The 22,350-nt window shown below is 32.6% G+C and overlaps 2 protein-coding genes across 2 annotated transcripts; both read left to right on the top strand.

Annotated features, from left to right (window-relative positions):
• The first annotated feature begins 6,154 nt into the window (after window positions 1–6,154).
• On the top strand, window positions 6,155–8,191 carry LOC105622421 (adenylate kinase). Its single transcript, XM_012203841.1, has 4 exons — window positions 6,155–6,259; window positions 6,814–7,050; window positions 7,138–7,305; window positions 7,964–8,191. Exons 1-4 carry the CDS (start codon window positions 6,155–6,157, stop codon window positions 8,189–8,191), a joined length of 738 nt encoding a protein of 245 aa, XP_012059231.1.
• Window positions 8,192–12,910: 4,719 nt separating this feature from the next.
• On the top strand, window positions 12,911–20,241 carry LOC105622422 (zinc finger CCCH domain-containing protein 14). The gene is given in 9 exon segments (XM_012203842.1): window positions 12,911–12,949; window positions 15,053–15,229; window positions 15,231–15,826; window positions 16,717–17,827; window positions 18,018–18,183; window positions 18,708–18,871; window positions 18,975–19,290; window positions 19,370–19,499; window positions 20,010–20,241. Coding segments are annotated over 9 exon segments (2,931 nt in total).
• The last annotated feature ends 2,109 nt before the right edge of the window (window positions 20,242–22,350 follow it).

A 22,350-nucleotide genomic window follows, 5' to 3' on the forward strand; every position in this document is an offset into this window, starting at 1 on the left:
AATGGACGCGTCCTCGCGTTAGGTTACTTATAATTTTAAAAAGAATTTGCATGAAGAAATATGTAAGCATATTCTGTAAATGATAGTTCTACTTGCGACCCGAGTAATCAAATATCGGCTGTATGCGATTATTCCAAAGTTTAATATTGTTATAAGAAAGAGAAAGGAAGGAAGACGCGTGACATTTTCGTCCACAGCGTTTTGTCGATGACACGCGTAACTTCATTTGCCGACAGGACGAATCCGATAAACAATCTTATCCTTGCTCGGTGTATTTTACGGTGTCGCGAGTAATTAAATAACGATCGTCAGACGCGTTGCCGTCGATCGCGTCAGTTAAGTATCATCATATGTTGGCTTAGAGTTCTTAGATAGAACCCTAGATGCATCGTTAACAACCGAATAGTACAATTTAGCGCAGTTTTACGGGCTTTAAGAGTATCCTAAATATTTTGTTTTTCGAGAATTGAAATATAGAATTTGCTTCCGAGGATTGAAATATAAAATATTCGCTAAGATAAATCCTCGAGCCTTTGAAAAAGGGGAAAAAACGTGTGATAAAAGAAACTATTAGACCGATGCTTCTACAAACTAATCATTGTAAACACCTGCAGAGAAAGAGACGTTTAATTAATATTATGCCATTCTCTTAGGACGTTAGATATATTGTTGATGAGTCATTGCGACCAAATATAAGCTTGAGATGTTACTATCACTATATGTGAACCATTCGTTTCGGGAGAGTAATGTGCGGTGGTAGGTGATGGGACAGAGAGGGTTCAAAGAATCATATACAACGTGTACACAAATTTTCTAGGAGACTAAACGGTTAACACCAAGTAACATGCAATATCTGATACCGATAAAAATCTTAATGCATAATATATACTTTAGGATTATACAATAAGCAATCTTTTAGCGGATTTCGTAACCCACCAATTTCATAAGTCTCCATTATGATATATACGACAATGTATAATAGTATCATTTGTACTGAAACGTTTGTACGAATACGGATAACATAATTTAAGGGGGATCATCCCGATCGCTATGATTTTCTTTTCGATGTCGCGTGCGTTAATTGTGTCCGCTCCTATGATACGCAAAAGGACATGATCGCAACTTTTATTCTTATAGCCTACATGAGTCTCTGCTTTAGTATTTATAATCCGAGTATTTTTATTTGTACAGAGTTATCGATATTTATTAGATATTTATTAGCTATATTTATTGAGAGTAGACAATTATTTATATCGCAATAAGAAAGTTACGATGATTTATACTGGCTCAAGCTGCTTCGGACTGATTTACAATTGATGTAAATGTGATACGTTGAGAGAGCTATTGCGTAACTTACGCAAATTTTACGATTGTGTAAATCTTAGATCAAGTATATGTGAGTTCGTTTCTTGTCGGGCAACTTGCGTTTTGCACAACTTGCAACTCCGATCGTACAAGCACGGTATTTCTTCTTCACCATGTCTGTTATTTTCCACGTCTCTTTAGTTGCACTTAGAATTGTAATACATCTACGTGTATTCATCCAGTTGTACGCCGTCCTTATATTGACCGTAAAATTTCAATCAAACAAGCAATGTTAGTTTAACATGATACGTTTTCTCGATGCGTCCGCTTTGCGTTGCGATATCGAAGATAACGAATGTGCGGTCGATTTCGTTTTTTTTTTTTTTACGATTCTGTATAAAGAAAAGACATTGATAACAGTTTAACTCGAAAAAAATAATAAAATGCCGCTCGTTGTATTTATTGTTCGCGAACGTTTCCGCAAATTGTCACCTTCGCCGGAAGTTGTTCGTGGATCTTGCGAGCGATTCCTCATCTATGTAAATCGCGTTAAAAAGCGACCAAGCCAAGGTGATATTTAAACATGCAAGCATTTTTTGTAGAATCTATAAATATACACATGTATATGTATACACGCATACACATACATATATACATAGACAATAATTATATACCCGCTGTTGGAGGATGCATGATATGCGTTCGTTTATATAACAATAATTCATGATAAAGCATGATAAAACATGACCGAAGAAGCGATACTTTCCTCGGCGACCACCAGAACAAATTGAAATAGGTTTCTGCGAATGAATCTCTCGCCGTAGTCGGAATCATGATATTAATAAACAGAGTTGTCACAAAACTCGAAATCAGGGAAATTAGGAAAGTCAGGGAATTTTGCATTTTTCTGGAAAATAAAAGAAGTTTAATATACGTACCTACATTATTTGGAGTTTTGGAATACTTATTAATTTAACAATTAAAAAATTGAAAGCAATGTCAGCAACATTAACAATAATTTATATTGCTATTTATGTTAAATTGCTCTCTCAACAAATATTTGATGGTTTCCAAATTAGGACGAAAATACAAAAAAATTCAAAGTATTGAAAGCTTCAAAGAAAATGATAAAATTTTGTCTGGAAATCAAGAAAAAGTTATGGAATTTTAGAGTAAAGAATTTGTGACAACCCTGACAAAGATCGCGTAAACGTAGGTGCAATCTTTTTGGGGGAGAAAAGAAGAAGAAGAAGAAGAAGAAACGCGGGAGTTCGACGTTTCGGTCGCGATTTCCTTAAATGGACGGTTTCTCTCGTCGCAAGAGGGTGATAGTAAATCTATTTTTGCATATAACATGTAACAAAGAGGTTGCCGAAATCTCTCCTATTTGCATTACATTCGCGTTTACGCGATCATTTCTCGCCGACTGTAATTAACGGTCGTTGTGTACGCTTTCTCTTCTTTCGATTACTTCTTCGGAAAATGCGATCTTTTCTTTGAGCTTTTTATAATTTTTTTTATGTGCAATCTGCGATTGTAATCGTAGGTGTAGTCTTAATTCCTCGCGAGAGAGAGATTTCTTGGAAGCTCTCAGAAGCGATATTTTTATACAGGATGCAAAAGAATCGCTCGAGCTTAAATTGATCGACGGAATGTCTATTTAGATCGAATTCTGCGTTACATAAAAACGTAAATGAATTCGTTTGGATAAATCCTTCGTGTACGAACGGAAATGCGATTACCAAGTAGCGAGAAACGATCACACACTTTTGATTGACACCCATCTTCTTTATCGTCTTCGAAGAAGGAACACCGCGATTTTTATGCATTTGATCGTTTCATTCATGCATTCAAGCGTGTCACAGGAGTTTTGTTTTTCAACTTGTGTCCGAGAGCATCCTTGCGAACAATCATTTGTCAAAACTTGTATAAGTATCTGCAATACTAAACGGGAACATTAAATGCAAGAATTTGAAACAGAATCAGCAGCAAAAGCTTCAGCTCTCTTGTTCTTGGCAAACCCCGCCGCTTTTTGTCGTCTTCAATAGTTAGTTGAAAAAACGCCCGCTTGAGAAGCTAATTATAAATTATTATCATCAATGATTATCAATATATTCTTACATTTTTATAATTTTTGTATTTAATTTGATAATTTAGACCTTGTTTGCCATATCTGAATTTTTTATCTGAATATCGGAATTTTTTTTTCGTAAGAAATTCTGTGAAGAAATATCGCAATATTTTTAGTTGAAAATAATTATTAAAATGCTGTTAAGATATCTTTTGTCACATTAATAATCTTCTCTTCATGCAGTCAAATTAATTTTGATATTACGATTATATATATTGTAACATATTGGGTGTAGTAAAAAGAAATCCATTATTTTTGCATGAAATTGAATGGAAAAATAATGAATTTCTTTTTACTACACCTAATATATCTATTATATATGTAATTTAATAATTATATTTTATATATGAATATTTATATACTGTTTTATATATGAATATTTATATACTTTTTCAGTAATAATTGACTGATTCACTTTTAGAGATTATAATTTCCTACAAATTAAATAGAAATTATAATCTCTAAAAGCATAACAGTACATTATTATTGAAGAACAAACAGTAAATATATTCGCTGATGATTACATCAGTTATAAGTATAGTTATAAGCGCTGAAGTTATGCATTATATTGGTTCATTTTAAAGGATATAACACCGATCTATTAATTAAATATATTATTTTTTAATTTATTCAATTATATCAAAAGATCCATCAATAAATGCAAAAAATAACATCAATATATTAGCAATCTCCCCTGCATTAAATTCCAGATATATTCAGATATACCTTTCCACATATCTGGAAATTTAGTGCAAGGCTACTTGCCCCATTGTGAGATGTTATTTTCTGCACTTACTGATATCTATGATATAATTAAATAAATGCATGACTTCAGCGCTATATTTATAACTAATATAATAGTTGCTTTCCATTTACAACGATTTTCTCACTTGTGACGTCATAACTCAGTTGAATGCGCATTCCTTTTACATTCTGACAAGTGAAATTCAACTGAGTTGTTATTCATAATCTGCACAAAATCGAGTCCGTGTGCTTTAGTGAGTCTCGTAAACTCACTTCAAACTGACGTGACTTATGAACCTGTGTTGACATGTGATAATTTTTTACCAAAGTAAGCAAGTAGTAATGTTAATCTGAGTATAAAATAGCTCAGCTCACTTTAGACTCAGTTTCATTTGTGTGTAAATAAGAAAGCAACTAATATCAGCGAATATATATCAGTTAATAACGCCGAATCCGAACGGCAAACGCGAAAGATCGCAATCAGAAATGATAATGGAATTGATCAAATCGATGTCGATTCCGTTTATCATTTCTGACTGGGGTGCAGATGGGATCGAATTCAGATTCACAATCACGAGTCTTAGGGCCAGTTATTTCACCTTTTGGTAAATTTTTACCTGTTTTTAAAAATTACCTGTTAGGTAAATCTGGCAATCTGCGTATGTAATTGAGAGAGAATCTTGCTATTTACCCAACAGGTAAAATTTACTAAAAACTTGAAACAACTGGACCTTAGACTAAATTGTAGACATAAATAACACAACACAAGCTTTCATGTACAATTTATTACCGTGTCTCCAAGAGACGGCAATAAATCATATGCCCAGCAAATGAGAATGGATTGAAATGAATTGAAATGAATTCAGATTTTCAGAAATATTAATTCACGAATGTTAAAATGAATGCTTTTCAATCCTGAATGCATTTTTATTCATTTATAGGAATTGCATAGAGCATATCTGTATGCCTTTCAATCTGAAAATAAATATTAGTTTTTTCTGTGCATTGTGAATACTATTTAATTCAAAATTGTGAATAGGAAATGCAGTTTTTCAATTCAATTGAATTGCAGTTTTGCATTCAATTGAATCTAATTAAATCCAAAAAAAGTATTCGCCATTTAAAATACGCATTCGGATAGAAAAAAATTTCATTCCATTTTAATCCATTTCTCGTTTGCTGGGCGCCAAAGCTTGTGCATTACTTATGTCTACAATTTAAGTCTCTAGGGCTACGTTCCAAAACTTCCTCTCCGAGGAAGATTTTACTCTATATATACTATAGTATAGTACGTGTATATATATCGAGTAAAATTTTTCTCGGAAAGGAAGTTTTGGAACGTAGCCTAAATAAGTATTACAACAATTCTTGTGCTCACACCCTCAATCGCATTGAGCGGTGAGCTACTCGCACCCTAATCTTTTTACTTTGCGAAATTTTGTTGATAATCAGAAAGATGACGAAAAGATGTCTTTTTTTTAAGTTGTCTTTTCAACAAAATTAAAAAAATGTCTTCGTTTTGCTGAAAGGACAATCTTAAAAAACGATGATCTTTTCGTCATTTTTTATGCTTTGTCGAAAAGACAAAGTGTTATAAATATATAAATAAATATTTGTTTTATATTTTTTACATTTTATATTTTTATCTTATCGATGCGATATTTCCTGCAGTAGTTTAAATCGACAAGCCGATGATACCGTTTCTTGCGATTGTCGACAGATGTGGTGTGCCGCGTATTGAGCTAAGGCCAAATATTCACCGCCGATTTGCTTACGCACGCATCTTGCATCAAGTCGTGTGTTTCGAAAGGATGTTCCAACATTCACTTGTAGTGACGAACAGTGACGGGTAACACCGTGTTATTAATTGCGGCTTCTTTGACGAATGTGATAACGTTGCCGCGGAAGTAACTGTGACGACTGTGACATAACCACGCGAATTTTCATCCCATTAATAAGATAATATCGTAAAATATGCCGCCGCAAACAAACGTAGTGCTAAAGGAAAAGCTCGAGACCCCGTCGAGTGGGATTAACGCCGTTCTATTGGGACCACCCGGTAGCGGCAAGGGCACTCAGGTATTTTCCTTTTGCGTCTATAAAAATTCACGCTTCATTTGTTTTTTCCAGATGAACTACTTATCGCTCTTTGATGTGATAATGAATCTCACAGATGATCTAATTGAGTGAATAAAATTAGAAAGATAGTGCTGCTTGGTACCAATCTGTTCTGTCAGTTATTTCGTTATTTGTCAATGTCATATATAATATTTGTCAACGTCAAAGACATTTGTCAATGTCAAAAATATGGATATAAATTTCTCGTCATCATTTATATTTATTTTTATGCGTAGTTGAGCTTAGAAATATGTTATTGAATATATATTTATTGTAATAAATAACTTTTTATAAATAACTTTTTAATCTTTAATCAAAATCAAAGATATTCCAAAGTTTATTACTCAGGTAGAACACAGAAGTCATATATCGTATATAATAATATATCGTAAAGATATTGTTATGATTTTATTTATCACTTGTAATGAATTTATTTAAGTCATACTACGTCTTACATACACACCTGGCTATATAATGCTTAATTGCAATTGCAAAATGTTGAATGATTATTTTAGGCCCCACTATTCAAAGACAGATATTGCGTATGTCATCTGTCCACCGGCGATATGCTGAGGGCCGAGGTCAACTCTGGTTCTGCCCTTGGAGTTCAAATTAAAAAAATAATGGACGAAGGCAAATTAGTCAGCGATGACTTAGTGGTCAGCATGATCCAGCACAATTTAGAGAAGCCTGAATGCAAACGTGGTTTTTTACTGGATGGCTTTCCAAGGAGTGTACCTCAAGCGGAGAAGGTAAGCAACCAAGCAAAACATATTACACTTTATAAAAAGAAGCTGAAATGTTTAATTAACTGTGTTTAATTACTTCTTGTTGTACAGCTTGACGAAATGCTCAACACGAGAAAAACAAAACTTGACGCCGTGATTGAGTTCGGTATTGAAGACAAATTATTGATCAGAAGAATCACAGGCAGGCTGATACATCTGGCCAGCGGAAGATCTTATCACGAAGAGTTTGCTCCCCCCAAAGTTCCCATGAAGGATGATGTAAGTAACAAAAAGCTTTAAAGCTAATCTAGTATTCTTTGCTTCTGTTTTTTGCTTTTTTACCTCATGCCTATTTCTAGAGAAATCTACCACTTTTTATCTCTTGTTTCTTTGTTTTCTATCGTCTGAAATAAAAACTAACGAGCCTCGGAAAAGACAAAACAATAGTGACAAAAAATGATTTTCGATTAAATAATCGCCAAGAGAAAAATGGCAAGAGGTAAAAAGCAAGAGATAGAAAGCAAAGTGCACATTGATTAATTAATTTTTAGTAAAAAAATGATCAACTTCCATATAGCACAGAATTTGCAGCAATATCGCTGCAAATTCTTTGCAATATTGCTGCAACATGATGTTGCTACAACTTTTGTGCAATTTCATGCTGTAGAGACTTTTTACATAACATAATTTGGAAAAATATTTTTTAATCGCTGCAAATTATTGCACTCGCAAAGTGCTAATAAAAAAGATAAGCTTAGCGACATACTGTGACCCTTATATGGATTTTGATAAATATATCTCTACCGGAGATAACGTGTAATAGCATGTTTTCGATGATAAATACATATGCAAAAATGAGATGATTACATAATTGAATACATTGTGCAGTTCAATTAAAGTCCAGGACGAGATATAATCTTTCTTTATATGTTGATAGGTCACCGGGGAACCTTTGATCAAAAGATCTGATGATAACGAGGAAGCTCTGAAAAAACGATTGGCTACATATCACACACAAACTGCACCTCTCGTTGACTATTATGCTCTACAAGGAATTCATTACTACATTAATGCCGCCCAATCTGCCGAAAAAGTTTTTAAGGACATCGACCAGATCTTTCTGAAATCTACCAAAAAGAAGGGCTTCTTCAGCAGATTTTTCTAGAACACTGCCAACAGAAATATTTTCAAAGATGTTCTTTCTTCTTATGGGATTGATTCTTGAAAGAAATAGAGATTGCAAACATGTTAAAATAAGAAGATGTTTCAAAAACATCTTCATCATGGTCTTCATATTAATCTCATTGTCAATAACATGACGTCACGTTTACAAGAATCACTGTAAAAGATATGTTTCGTGGCAATAAAACGAAGATATGTAGCAGTATTTTATAGACAGACATATTCTAGAGAGGTGCTATCATGGATTAAACACATGATCTATTGATGTTAAGAATGTAAAATAATGCTTATTATATTAACTTAGAAAAGAAGCAGATACATTTGTACATAGTCGTTAAAGAGTATTCCAATTCTTTGTTATCATATTTTCACGTGATATTGTCTATTTCATATCTGATTATTGAGATAGACTTACATATCTCAATATATTTTTATTTTTCTTCTGTCACGAGAGTTTATCAGATTAAAATATGTGAAACAACGACGAGGAACATACACACGGCGACCATGCACTATTTACATATGCGCACAATAAGTTTTGATATTATGTTATTTTTAATATTCAATGCAATTGACTTGTGATTTATATTCTTGGAAATTAAAAAAAAATTAACTGTAAAATTTTCAAAATGCCAATATCTTTTGCAACACAGTCGTAAACACAAATCAATCAATTGTCTCAAAATAGATGACAATTTTGAATTAATTGTGATTCTGGGATTGAATATGATAATGAAGTCTAACTGCCACAATTAATGGTAAACATGACAGATGCCTACGATTCTATTAGTCCGGATTTACAATAGGTTTTTAAGTTTTAAGCCATAAGAAATGGACGAATCACAATTGAGTATTCTCCTCGCAATCGAGGTAATTGGTTAATTTCTTACAGCTTAAGATTTAAATCATCTATTGTAGATCCGGACTTACGCTTCACGTTGCTAAAAGCAACATTATCGAAATTGCAAGAGTAATTGATGTATAATTTTATAAAAGAACATATATGAAGTTGCTTCTCAAAAGCACGATTTTAGGAGAATATGCAACGCAAATTAGAGACCTATTTTACATAGAAAAATAAAATAGATATATTTTTCCTGGTACAATATGGTTGGTCCTATGTATTTACACGAAAACTCGAAATCTCAATATTTTCCGAAAGACAAATGTAAATCTGTACAAGTTAGAATAAATCACATGTGAAATCTTTATGATACCTTAGTTATACTGATAATTATACTGATGATTTTAATTATAGATGTAATATCTTTTATAAGAAAGCATGCAGATAGTAGATACTTTTAAACAATATTTCTTTCAACTATCAAATTTCAATTTTTATTTTATAATTCTATTAAATTTCAATTTTAATTTTCTCTTAGTGAATTAGAAAATTAGGGTAATTTTCTTAATTATCAATTAATATTATATCAATATTTCAGAGGATTTATCTAAAGAAACCAGAAAATATGTCGCATATATATTGCAATTATTAACGTTTGAAGTATTTTTAAAACGTTTATACTTTTATCATATGGTATTCATAATCGATTCTTATATTTAAGACGAATTACGATCTTAAGTACAATCTTGAGATGTCACATAACCAATCTTAAAACATTACTTAAGACGGTCTTAAAATAAGAACGAATAACGAATACCGATCTTTGTGAAGTGAAAAAAGATGAACCGTGCAAGAACTTTAGCTAAAAAGAACAGGTCTTATTTCTTACGGTTGCCCTCTTGAAATTTCAAAATGGAGCTTATTTTAATCTCATTTTAAATTTCATTTTTTTACGATATCTCTAATGATATCCCTAAACCCCGCCTAAAATTGGAAAACCTTCATTGATATATATATATATATATATATATATATATATATATATATATCTTTTTTTTATAATAAACAGAAAATTAATAATTCTGTGTTAATAAAATACTGTAAATGTTATTTGACAATTAAATTCGCGATTATATTAATAGTAATTCAAACAAAATTGTTACTAATCTTTGAATTTGTTATCTATAATCTATAATCTTTTTTCCATATATTATTATAAATAATATAGCATCAATAATTCTATTCGCATCAATAAAATAATATGTGTACAAATAATTAAAATTCGCTCGTTTTTTGTAATGCAAAATATAAAGAAATGACAATCTGAATCGAGCAGTAATAAAGTTTATATAAATTTTATATAATTTAATGAAGTTTATATAATTTAATCGCATACAATGTTAGTATGACAAATAGTGATGATCAGAAAAACTTAATGTAATAAATCGTACATTTCAGAACTCACAGGTTCTTCTTCAGCAATTCATAAAATATGTTACATGTAGTATAGATGAATAATTTTACGGTCAGCGAGACATAGTGTGGTATTGTTTCGAAGAATTGATTCTCCTGTTTTTATGTGAATTGTATCCAAAATGAGAAATTCATTGTCACAATATATCGGAAAGTAATGAAAGTAATGAAATAAATTATCAAATTGGTCTCTATTGTCCATCTTTGTATTAATCAATTTAAATATTCATAAGATGATTGAGGTTGAATTTCTACTTACAATATGCGAAAACAAGAGCATCTTACAAATTTGTCTGATATTGTTGAGCAGGTATTACAATGGTGACAGACAGATATTAAGGGAGATGACGGAAAGCTTGAATTTTAAAAAAATTATACATGAGAAATTAAACACACAGAGCGAGATTGACAGTGTGATCTCAGACAATGCAATCGATTTAAAAAAAAATATTTTGTAGTATCTTATACATCTAAGATATATATTTCTATCACTGCATTTTTTAATAAATCAATCTTTACAATTGGCTACAGAATCTTAAGCTTCTTCATCAAGGTACACAAAGACAAACTTAATAAATTCCAAATCCAGAACATTGTCTATCAAATCAATTGTCAAGATTGTCGTATGTGAGGTAAACGAAAAGACAAAACCCGTATAAATGAACATAGAAATAACATTAAGCAGAGTTTCCTCTATTATCTCCGATCATAGATTGAATTGCGATCACAATTTTGATTGAGAGATCTTAATCTTAATTGGAAGATATCGAAAATAAATACAACAAAAGAAGATACTAAACATCTCAGAGATACTAAACATTATCTCAGAGATACTAAACATTAAAAAACAAAACAAAGGCATTAAATCTCAAAGACACGATTCATCTAAATGACTCTTATCTTATTGAAAAATTGTCAGACGAATAAACAAACATCGATCGGCCCTTAATATTATATGTCACTATTGTAACACTTGCGCTCAACACTATCAAATGAATTTGTAAGATTGTTCTGTTTTCGCATATTGTAAGTAGAAATTCAACCTCAATTATGAATATTGTCTTATGAATATTTAAATTGACATAATACAAAGATGGACAATAGAGAATAATTTGACAATTTACTTTCATTACTAACTTTCCGATATATTGTGACAATGAATTTCTCACTTTAGACACAATTCACATAAAAACAGGATCAATTCTTCGAAACAATATCACACTATGTCTCGCTGACCGTAAGATTATTCATCTATATTACCATGAAACATATTTTATGAATCTGAAAAAGTACCTGTGAGTTCCGAAATGTACGATTTATTACATTAAGTTTTTCTAATATTCACTGTTTGTCATACTAACATTGCGTGCGATTAAATTACTTTATATAAACTTTATTATCGTTCGATTCATGTGTAATATGTAGTATTTTAATATTTTAATGAATTAATCGGAATTATTTTCAAAGTAAATTTTTGATTTCAACTCCGTTAAAGATCATCAAAGATCATAAAAAATCATAGTCTTGCTAGCAGAACTAGCGGAGCTGCTTGTACGATTTTGTGCAGATTCTAAATGCGGCCATTTAAATTCGCCCCGCGGTAATTTTGAAATGACAACTCAAGAGATCAAAATTAAGTAAGTATATACTTGCCAAATATAAACATTTAAAAATGATTATTGAAAAGAAATATTCAGAAATTTATATTTTTATTCATAAAAAAGAAAGCGTTAATACTATTAAAGTGGAAAGAGATTTGTAAAACATCAACTTCCATTATGGCAAAACATAAAACCAAATTCATTATATTATACAATTGTAGGTAAATATAAATAAAGATAAAAATGAGTAAATAAAATAATAATTGTTATTTGATTTAATTAGCAATTAAATTAATATATAATAATTAAAACAACAGAATTATTAATAACAATGTTTGAATTAGTTACCTCTAATTCTTTTTCATTATATTATTATAAATAATAAAGGATTAATAATTCCACTCGCGTCAACGAAATAATGTGTATAAATATTTTAATAAATTAATCGAAATTTAGATGAAATTCAAAGTGAATTTTCAATTTTAATTCCGAGATCGTCAGAGATCGTCAAAGATCGTCATCTCGCTGACAAAACTAATCGATGAAGTCGCTCATTACGTTCGCCGGTCGCCCATCTAGTCTCGTTTCATGCACTATGAAGGCGAAACGTTTCGTTCGTTCGTCCGTCATGGCCGTCATGGCGGAGAATGTTTTCGTTCCGTGATACGCCGACTCGCGATCGTATCGGCTCATCGATTCGGCCGGTCGACGACACAACGACAACGACGACGACGTTGATTTACGCTCGATTCCTCGGTGAAGGTTCAGCGATCATCCCACGATCATGGACACGCGTGGCATCGAAGTCACGAATCAGCTCCGGGTGAGTGTTGCGGAATGCGTGTCTTGCGCACGCAAAGATTCTATTAGCATAAGATCATCCAGTCATCCGGTTGTATGAAGACTCAGACGTGACATTTGATCCCGTACGTCGATACTATCCTGATTATTATGTAATCGTCAATCGTTCCTCACAGAGGGACGTGAAGGTTTCAAAACGACGTGTGTCCTTCGCAAAATCTCCGCTGCTTAGAAATCCAGGCGCACCCCAGCTCTATTATTAAGTTTATTTATTTAGCATTAATTTCTGTCTCTCTGTACATGCAGAAATCTAGACTGTAGAAATGATTGGAAGCTATTGCCTTCTTTCCGGAAAAAAAAATACAATGATTTGAGAAACTATTGTAATATTTCTAAGAAAGACGAATGGAATTATTGTATAGTATTTACAAATTACTTCTGTCTCTCTTCTTTCTGCGAAAAGATAAAATCTTTGAGAAATCATTGTAATGTTTCTAAGGCTGGTATTCATAGTTAATTATCTTAGTCTTATATTCAAGACTGTCTTAACTTCTTTAGATGTTATAAACTAATCAGAAGGCTGCATTAAAATAAGAATCAACTATGAATATCATCCTAGGATATATTAGTAAGTTACTTCTGTCTTCTTTTTGAAAAAAGGTACAAAGCGTCTTCGAGAAACTAATGTAATGCTTCTAAGACGTATTTGCTGAATTATTTACAAGTTATTTCTGTCTTCTTGGAAAATAACAGTGTTATAGAGAAGCAACTATGTTTCTCAAAAAGTATTGTTATACTTAACGAATGAAATTATTTATATCTAATTGTATAGTGTATTAAAAATCAGATCCTATAAACTAATTACAATATAAAAATTTTTGCAAATAATATTTTCAAAGAAATTGAACGATAAGCTTATAAGCTTGTTGAATGATCACCAAAGTATACGCTTCTTTTTAAAATTATTTCTTAAGGCAATCAAATCAATGGCTTATAAATTGAATCAGAACAATTGGTCATTCATTCTACTGTGATTTTTATAACTCGTCGCATGATTAACTGAATGCTGTTACTTACTGTACTCGGTGTATTATTTGATATTTCCAAGTTAATTACATTATTTTGGATTGAATTCTTTTTTGAGGATGCAATTCGATTAAAAAAAGAAGAAAACTCAGCAATAGAACAATTCTTTAAATAATTTATAAAGGGAACTTTAGAATAAACAAATATCAGAAGGTTTGTTTGTGTTACTTGGACTTTTTGCATTTAGCATCTTGGCTTTTTCTTTTCTCAACATCCGAATATATATATTTATTTCATTTTAAGTACAAATTTTTGGGGAAATTAAGCAACGCGACAGTCTTATCATACTTAGAAATGTTAATTTTTTACTTTTACAAGATGGGAACCCATTATAGTGACACTGAAACTTATTGCGTCATTTTGAGACAAAAAATTCAATGAATTATAATAAATCTTACAAGGAGAAAAACTAACATTTTAAAAATAGATTCCCCTGTTGTCTAAATCCCTCTACAAAAATTTATTAGAATTTGCAAACACGTTTAGGGAAAATGTGTTTAAAAGTTACTTAAATAAGTGTTATGACTACAATAAGTCTACAATAAGTCATTAATAATAAATCGAAAATTAGAAACTAAAAATTGATCAATCACAATTAAATATACGAATTATTGACTATGGTATTCATAGTCGATTCTTATATTTGAGGTTTTAAGTACAATCTTAAGATGTCATAAGTCAATCAGAGAGCCATGTTAATCTTTTAAGACATTACTTAAAATAAGAATTACAACTATGAATACGGCCTATAATTGGTCAATTTCTTGCTTTTAACTTCTGATTTATTATTAAAGGCTTATTGTAGAATATGTGTTAGAAAAAAGCAATTGAAACATATAGTACAATATAATAAATTGTTTATGGGATCTGATTTTTAGTATACTCTTTAATTGTAAAAGGTAGGAATCTAGAAAATTAATACGTTTTTTATAGTTTTATAGTTTTTATAGTTTTATAGTTTTATAGTTTTTTATAGTTTTAGCTAAGCAAGTTTTGTCTTAATTTTTCTTAATTGTTTTTAATTTGTCTTAATTTTCAGAGTGCCATTCGCGCCAAACTTATGGAATTGGGAGTCCACTATGATGAGGAGCTACCTGATTACATATTAGTAATGGTAGTGAATAAGAAATCCCGTCAGCAGATGCATAATGACTTAAATTTGTTCCTGGAGGACTGCACAACTGTATTCGTGGATTGGCTGCACGATCAGGTGCTAAAAAAAATTGCAGAAAGTCACTGTAGCCAAGAAGAAATCGTCTCGCGAGTTTGTACCTACTGTTATAGTGAAGCAGGAGGAAGAGAGAAAAAAGAAGAAGATATCCGCGACTTCGTTCCTAGAGGATCAGGCAGCGGAGCAATCCTCGGTCGTCGAGAAGTTCCCGGACAAAAGTACGAAGAGTGACAAGCAATCACCAGTGCAAAAGCAACCGACAACAAAATCCGTACCTAATCAAAACTCAGAGCGAAGTCACAGCAAGAGCGCGGAAAGAAGCGTGAAAAGTGTACACAGCAAAAGTAAAACAGACGAAACGTCGTCAATACATGGCAGCGGATCTTATCAAGACTCTGCCTTCTCGAGGAAGCCGCAGCAGAGTTCCGGGCGCGACGAGAACACGAAGGATATCTCCGGCGAGCCTGAGAATCCCGTTGCGAAGACTATAGATTCGTATGGTGATCCAAAAGAGAGCGAGGTGTCGGATAAAAGTTTGAAGAGATCATTGGAGACGTCGAGTAGTCGTCACAATAGCACGGAGAAAAGGAGTAACGAGGCGAAGCGGTCGAAGCCATCCGAGGAAGAAAAGGACAGGGTTGGGTAAGTTAATATTTTTTTAAAACTAAATTAAGTTAAAGTTAATGACTTATAAAATTTATAAAATTAAGTTAAGAATTGAAGGAATAACAATTTAATTTAATAAAAGTTAAGATTGAATTAACTTAAGTTTAAAAAAAGTTAATTTTGAAAAAAATTATTTTTGAGATCAGAATATCTTAATTTTGTTTTGAAATGAGAACACTTTAAACACTTATAATATAGATTATTAGGTAAATTTAATTTTTTTTATTCACATGTAAGTTATTTATATATAATAAGAATCACAGCATAAGATGTTTTTGTCAAAATCTTACGAGAGAGAAGAGTATATATTTGCATTATCTCTTTTTCTTTAATGTTTATCTAATTTTTTAAACGTAAAAAGAATCACGAATGTTTATGACTACATCTATTAGATATTTGTTACAAAAACTATACGTAAAAATTTAGAAAATGAATAGATGTGCAGTACTGTATTACAACAATTCTTTATCTAAGGCTCATTAAATATTTATGTTGTTGAAATATAATATTTATTACACCTAAAATGAATGATCCAAATATAAACGAGAATTGAACAAAATCTAGCGTCAATAAAAACTAGCTATCATATAGTGTGATTCTTATTATAGAGTTCTAATCATAAAATCATTAATTAAACTTTTTCTAAATTAATTAGCTAATGTTTAAGATTTCAAAAAAATATTAGCATTAAGAGGGATAGAAAAATTTTGAATTAAAAAAAGTTAATAAATTAAAGTTTAAAAGCAATTAAATTAAATAAAAAATTAATGTATTTAAAATTAACTAAGTTAAGTTAAAAGTCATTAACTTTTTAACTTTTTTTAAATCTTATTTCTTATTTCTTATTTTTTTAACGTTTTAACTAGTTCCTACCCAACCCTGGAAAAGGAAGATATGTCGTCATCTTTCCCGGATTCAAAGAAGCTCAAATCCTGCGTGAACAAGCCAAAGATCGTGTCGGTCGTGTCTGTGAAAACCCGGCTTGGCATAGTCTCTCCACGGAAGAAATTCGAGACCTACAGAGAGAGAGAAGGCAACGGTCGCTACCGTCCGTCGGAGAAGCGGTTCGAAAAGTCGCATCGCTACGATAATGGACGTAATGGAAAGGGCAGGAGTTTCGAGATGGACGATCGGGGTTCCAGACGGAATCGCGAGGGCGACTCATCGCGGCATCACGAGACAATGAGCAAAATCAACGACGTGAGAAGTCGAATAGAGAGCAGCAAGAATGAGAGACTAAACAGAAACGCAGAGTCCAGGGAGAAGAACTTGAATTCGAGTTCCAAAACGGACGCGTCTGCAAAGAAATCTGCATGCACTATTAAGGATCGTCTGGGTATCAATAGTAAAGTCCAGAGACAGTCCACAAAATCACAAGAGGCAACAGATTATAGAAATAATCCAAAGAGTTTAGATCAAGTGGGAAACAACAAAAATATCAAGGACAGACTCGGTCCATTAAGGAATAATTTCAGGCCGATGCATAAACAAAGGCAGCTTCGCAACAGCGAAAATGACAGATCTCTAGTTTCTCTGAATCCCGGTGCCGAGAGACACGAAAGAGAGGAGGGGAAGGAAACTGAAGATGAAGATGAAGCGGATAATGACGAACAGCTAACCGGACCTGTGAAGTCGCACATAGTCGCTGTAAACAGACCTGTATCTACCACTATTATGAGAACTGAGAGGAGACGTATAAAAACGTCGAATGATGTTCTATTCAATGCGACTCAAAATATTGGCTATTCAGGACACGCAGGTTCAAAATCTCAGGATAAGATGGACAAAAGGACGTCTAGCGACGTGGACGAGGATATCGATGATACGAGATTACCGAGCAAAGTAATTGTCACGCCAAGACCTTTGAAGCCGCTGCAACCGACCCAGAAACGCGCCACGCAATCACTTTTGTTGCGAGCTGTCGCGGAGGCAAATCAGTCGGTTGTCAAGCAGAAAAATCCGGAACCATCTCTATTCGTGAGTTTCAATTCAATTAATATATTGTAAATCGACTAAATATTGTAAATCGAGTAATGATTCTTGTAACTTTGTAACACCGAGAACGATAAATGCCGATATTTTTTAATATACACGTATCTGTAAAACAAATGTATTAAACGTAGGAGAACAAAGAACGTTTTTTTCATCGAAGGCTCAATTTTGTTAGGACAAGAAGCCAGTTTTAAAGCGTCTTAAACCTGCCCCGGCTCGTGACGTAAGTCAAAACTTGTCGGTACATTTTAATTCTAATAAGAGACTGGTCATGGAAAAAATTCAAGTCGAATTAAATACAGTAGATCATCTGGATGTGGAAGACGTCGAGCACGAGCCTTGTAAGTGCCATCACCGTGGAGACGTCTTTTTTATAACAGTTTGAAAGAGTTACAGAATCTGTCTCGTATCCTATTTTTTACTCTTTCATTTGGAAACTTTATTTATCGATCTTGTATTATTATTTATTGGATTCCCGAACAAGTTAAAATTAGTTTATTCTTAAATTTTAATCCAGTTAGTCTCTTATAAGATCAAAGTATATATATATATATGTATATGAGATGACGATAGAGATCAAATCCGCAGCGTGCTATTTACAAATCAAGTTTTCTCTCACTAGTCTATTTCTCCTCCTTCGATCTTCGACTAATAACACTTATATTAACTTATACTAACAGTTTCTAAATATTTAGAAATTGTAAGAAGTATAATAAACAATTATTTACTAATAAACATTTAATAAAAATGCAGCATATTTAAGATAAATAAAGATTCCAATGTGATTCTTTCGCGGTACAAAGACTGACTCTTTCATCCTTCTCTTAGGATTTTAATTCCTCGCTTATTATCGCATAATTCGTAGATGTACCACAACCAGTAACGGACGAGCATATGGGAGTCATGATGTCGTTGTTTCAAAGAAGCGACGACAATCAAAAATTCTTAGTTACTCTGAACGGATATAACAACAATCTCATGAAAGAGAAGATCAGCTCCGAGGATGACGAAGAGCGACTGGAGATGGAGGTAAGTCTTCCACCACCTCTAAAGCATTTCCCTCATTCCCTCCCTCTGAATTTTAATCCTCACGCGTATTCTAGACGCACGATGTTCCTCCTCATGCTCGCAGGTGAACGAGGATGACGAGCTTGCACTGTTGACGACGCACAATGAAGCAACAACGACGATGGCGGCAATGGCGCAGGACGAGTTGGAAATAAATAAGTTTAGAATAACGAGCTCAACGGAAGATAACGCGCACGCTAGTCCGAAGGAAACGAGCGGAGAGGAGAACAACGAGAACTGCAATACGGAGAACGTAGATAAGATTGACGAAATGCCCCGTAGACGGAGAAAATTAAGTCCTATAATATACAATAGATCTCATTCTCCTAGTCCCATACAACTGAAATCTAACGCGTCGCTGGTGACGACGTCAGCCAAACGTAAGCAAATTTCTTTTTTTTGGGATTTGTTTAGAGCGTAAAAGTATATCGTTGTAAAATGTGCGGTTGCTCTTTCCAGCCCCGGATAAAAAACCGGTAGAGGCCACGGCCTCGGCCATTTCAGACAAATCCCGGGAGAATTGTCGATATTGGCCAAATTGTACATTAGGGAACAAATGCGCGTATCTTCATCCCCCTGTTATGTGCAGGTAATGTATCTTTCTAGAGAGATTCATTATATCTCTGATTATATCTGACATTATATTTTTTCTCGCAATGTTCATATGAATTATGAGAAAATTTATATTTTAGAATCTTTCATATAAGTGAATTTTGAAATATTCTAAGATTTCTCATTCTACAATTTCTGAAAAAATACTTTAAACTTTTTTTCAGATTTTTAAAAGATTTCATTAGAAATAATAGAATGAAAAATCTTAGAATATATATATTTCAGAATTTATATGAAGAATTCTAGAAAAGATGTGTAAATTTTGTTGGTGTTTCTGAAAAATGTTTCAATATTGTATAAAAAATCTGAGAAAGTTTTTTTGTAAAAAATTATAAAATTATTTAGAAATTCTAAAAAATTACATGAAAAATTCTGAAAAAAAATTCTCAATGATTTCATCGTAAAAATACTTTTCTTTCTATGATCATATGATGCCAGAAAATGTTCTTTTAATTTTTATTAATTTGTCTTATTTTTTTTTTCGCAGTGCCTTCCCGGCATGTAAGTTTGGTGACAAATGCGCCTACAAGCATCCCAAGTGCAAATTCGGTTTGTCTTGCACAAAGCTAGGCTGCGTGTTCTCGCATCCCACCCAGCAGTGCAAGTATCATCCATTCTGCACGAAACCGTCATGTCCGTATTCCCATCCAGTCACTTCTGCTCCGGCAGCAGAAGTGACGAGTCAGAGGGCAAAGTTTACCTGGCGGCGACGTGATTGAGCATACTTTTGCGGATGTACAAACCGGGGTATATCGTTCTGATTAGATCAAGATTCTGATCCACGTAAAATTACTTTGTACAGGTCACACAATGATGAGATAGATACAAGCTTAAGTAGCGTAAGTTGACGTTAAAATGTTACCGCGGTGGAGTTGAACTCTGTGATTAAGAAATGCGTCATGAAAGCTTCAATACCATCGTGATTTATTATGGCAAATCGTAGTTTTACTTTCTCTTAAATAATTCAAGATAGAAAAAGAAACTTTTGAAAAACTTTAAACAGTGAAAATTTATCAAATTTAAATAATTAAAGAAGTTCTAATTTAATTTAGAGTGTTAGATCCGCCGATTTATATATTATTATATATATATGTATATATATATGTATATATATATATATATATATAAAATATAATTATACTTCCCTCTGTTGATAATCTATCGCCTTAGATTCTAAGGTCGCGTCAGTTCGAACTGTGAGCGATTTGCTGCCATTTTCTTAGATTATATATTCTACTTGTAATATAAAGAAAAGGATTTAGTTTAGTTAACCAAGACTAATCGATGCAATTGATCTTGGAATGATCATAAAATACGTTCTCTTTTAGGCTTGACCTCGCCAAGGCAATCTCGTCCTGATTTATATACATGTATATGTTCAAAAATATATCTCGCCAATTGTGCGTTTCTAGTATCGGTAATATATATATATATATATATATATATACATATATTTTTTTAATTATACATATATGTATATATGTTTTATATATACATATATGTATACTACTTATATAATAAACAGAGTAATTATAATTAGATTTATTCCTTTTGTAAATGTTCCGCGCTTTTATTTGCGAATCGTCGTTTCTTTTTGCTTTTATCGAAGCTGTCAAAGTGAGAGTATGTGTACACAGTGTGCACTTCTAGGTCGCATTCAAGCAGCACGTTATCAGCGCTGTCAGCGTCATCTATCTTTGTTTTACGTCTAAACAATGAAGATAGAATGACATAAATAACACTAATAGTGTCTCCCCGAATGCACTCCTAGTAAACCGGAAAAATATAAGAGAATATAATTAGAAGCAGCAGATTTATCGTACTGTTTCATGTCGAGAGTAATAATATAATGATCGCTTGTATTGACGTTATTACAATTAGCTCTGTATACTTTTAGAATTATGAGCGAGGTCTTTTTGCCGAGAATATTTACGCTTATAAAATACAAACAGACATCCTCCACGAGCGATTCAATTAGGTTTCGAGTGCGGAGAAAAAAAGCACATGGCTCTTCTAGAATGTATGCCGTGCACTTGGCGCTGTCTCCGTGATTGAGGGGAAGCATCATAAAAATCAGGTATTTCGTTGCTCGATCACCGTTTATGTAACTTAACACAAACTGTATAGGCTCTTATATAGGGAACGGAGGTAGTTCTGCATAATTTAATTAGTGCTAGTGAATGATTGTGCATGAGATGTACAATATTATTGAAACTTGTCATCAGAAACAAATATACGATGATTTCTGTAAAATACAGTTTCATTTCTATTTCTATTTTCAATTTCGAGATATTCTCTTGTCCTCTCCAGTGTTCTAAAAAAAAAAAGAGATCACAGAGTGTGTTTTTATCTTTGTAATTAAATAGATAGAGGATTCTATCTAAATAGAGGATATAAATAGAGGAAATAGGTTTAAGCAGCGATTGCAATTATTGTATAAAATAATCACGATCATTATTATAATTTATACACGTGTCATTTGAAAATCGTCATCGCGATTGAAGGAAGGCAAGAATCGATCGAGACGTACTGCGATACGCAAGTTTAGCTGCGTGTAATTTATTGCGTTTTTTTTTATTTATATTCGTTTAAACCTTATCTCCAGATGAAATTTTACGTCGGCATAATTAGCATGTCAGCGTATTATACATCGTCCTCGCTTCGTTCGAGGGAATGAGACGCGAGTTTAGATTCTGACGTGAAATATCGCAATCATACCTTAAGAGGATCGATAGATCAACACGGTTTCTCTCATACACACACTCGTATACGCTCGCATACAATTTCGCACTAATTTATATATACGTATAAATCTATGTGTATGCTCT

This window comes from Atta cephalotes (genome assembly GCF_000143395.1).
Source record: "Atta cephalotes unplaced genomic scaffold scaffold00044, whole genome shotgun sequence".
NCBI lineage: Eukaryota > Metazoa > Arthropoda > Insecta > Hymenoptera > Formicidae > Atta > Atta cephalotes.

Excerpts from the sequence above, each read along its gene's own strand:
- LOC105622421 (XM_012203841.1), top strand. The coding sequence starts at position 6,155 with ATGCCGCCGCAAACAAACGTAGTGCTAAAGGAAAAGCTCGAGACCCCG. Across the intron at positions 6,260-6,813 it reads GTAGCGGCAAGGGCACTCAG|GCCCCACTATTCAAAGACAG; the intron begins GTATTTTCCTTT and ends TGATTATTTTAG. Across the intron at positions 7,306-7,963 it reads AAGTTCCCATGAAGGATGAT|GTCACCGGGGAACCTTTGAT; the intron begins GTAAGTAACAAA and ends ATATGTTGATAG.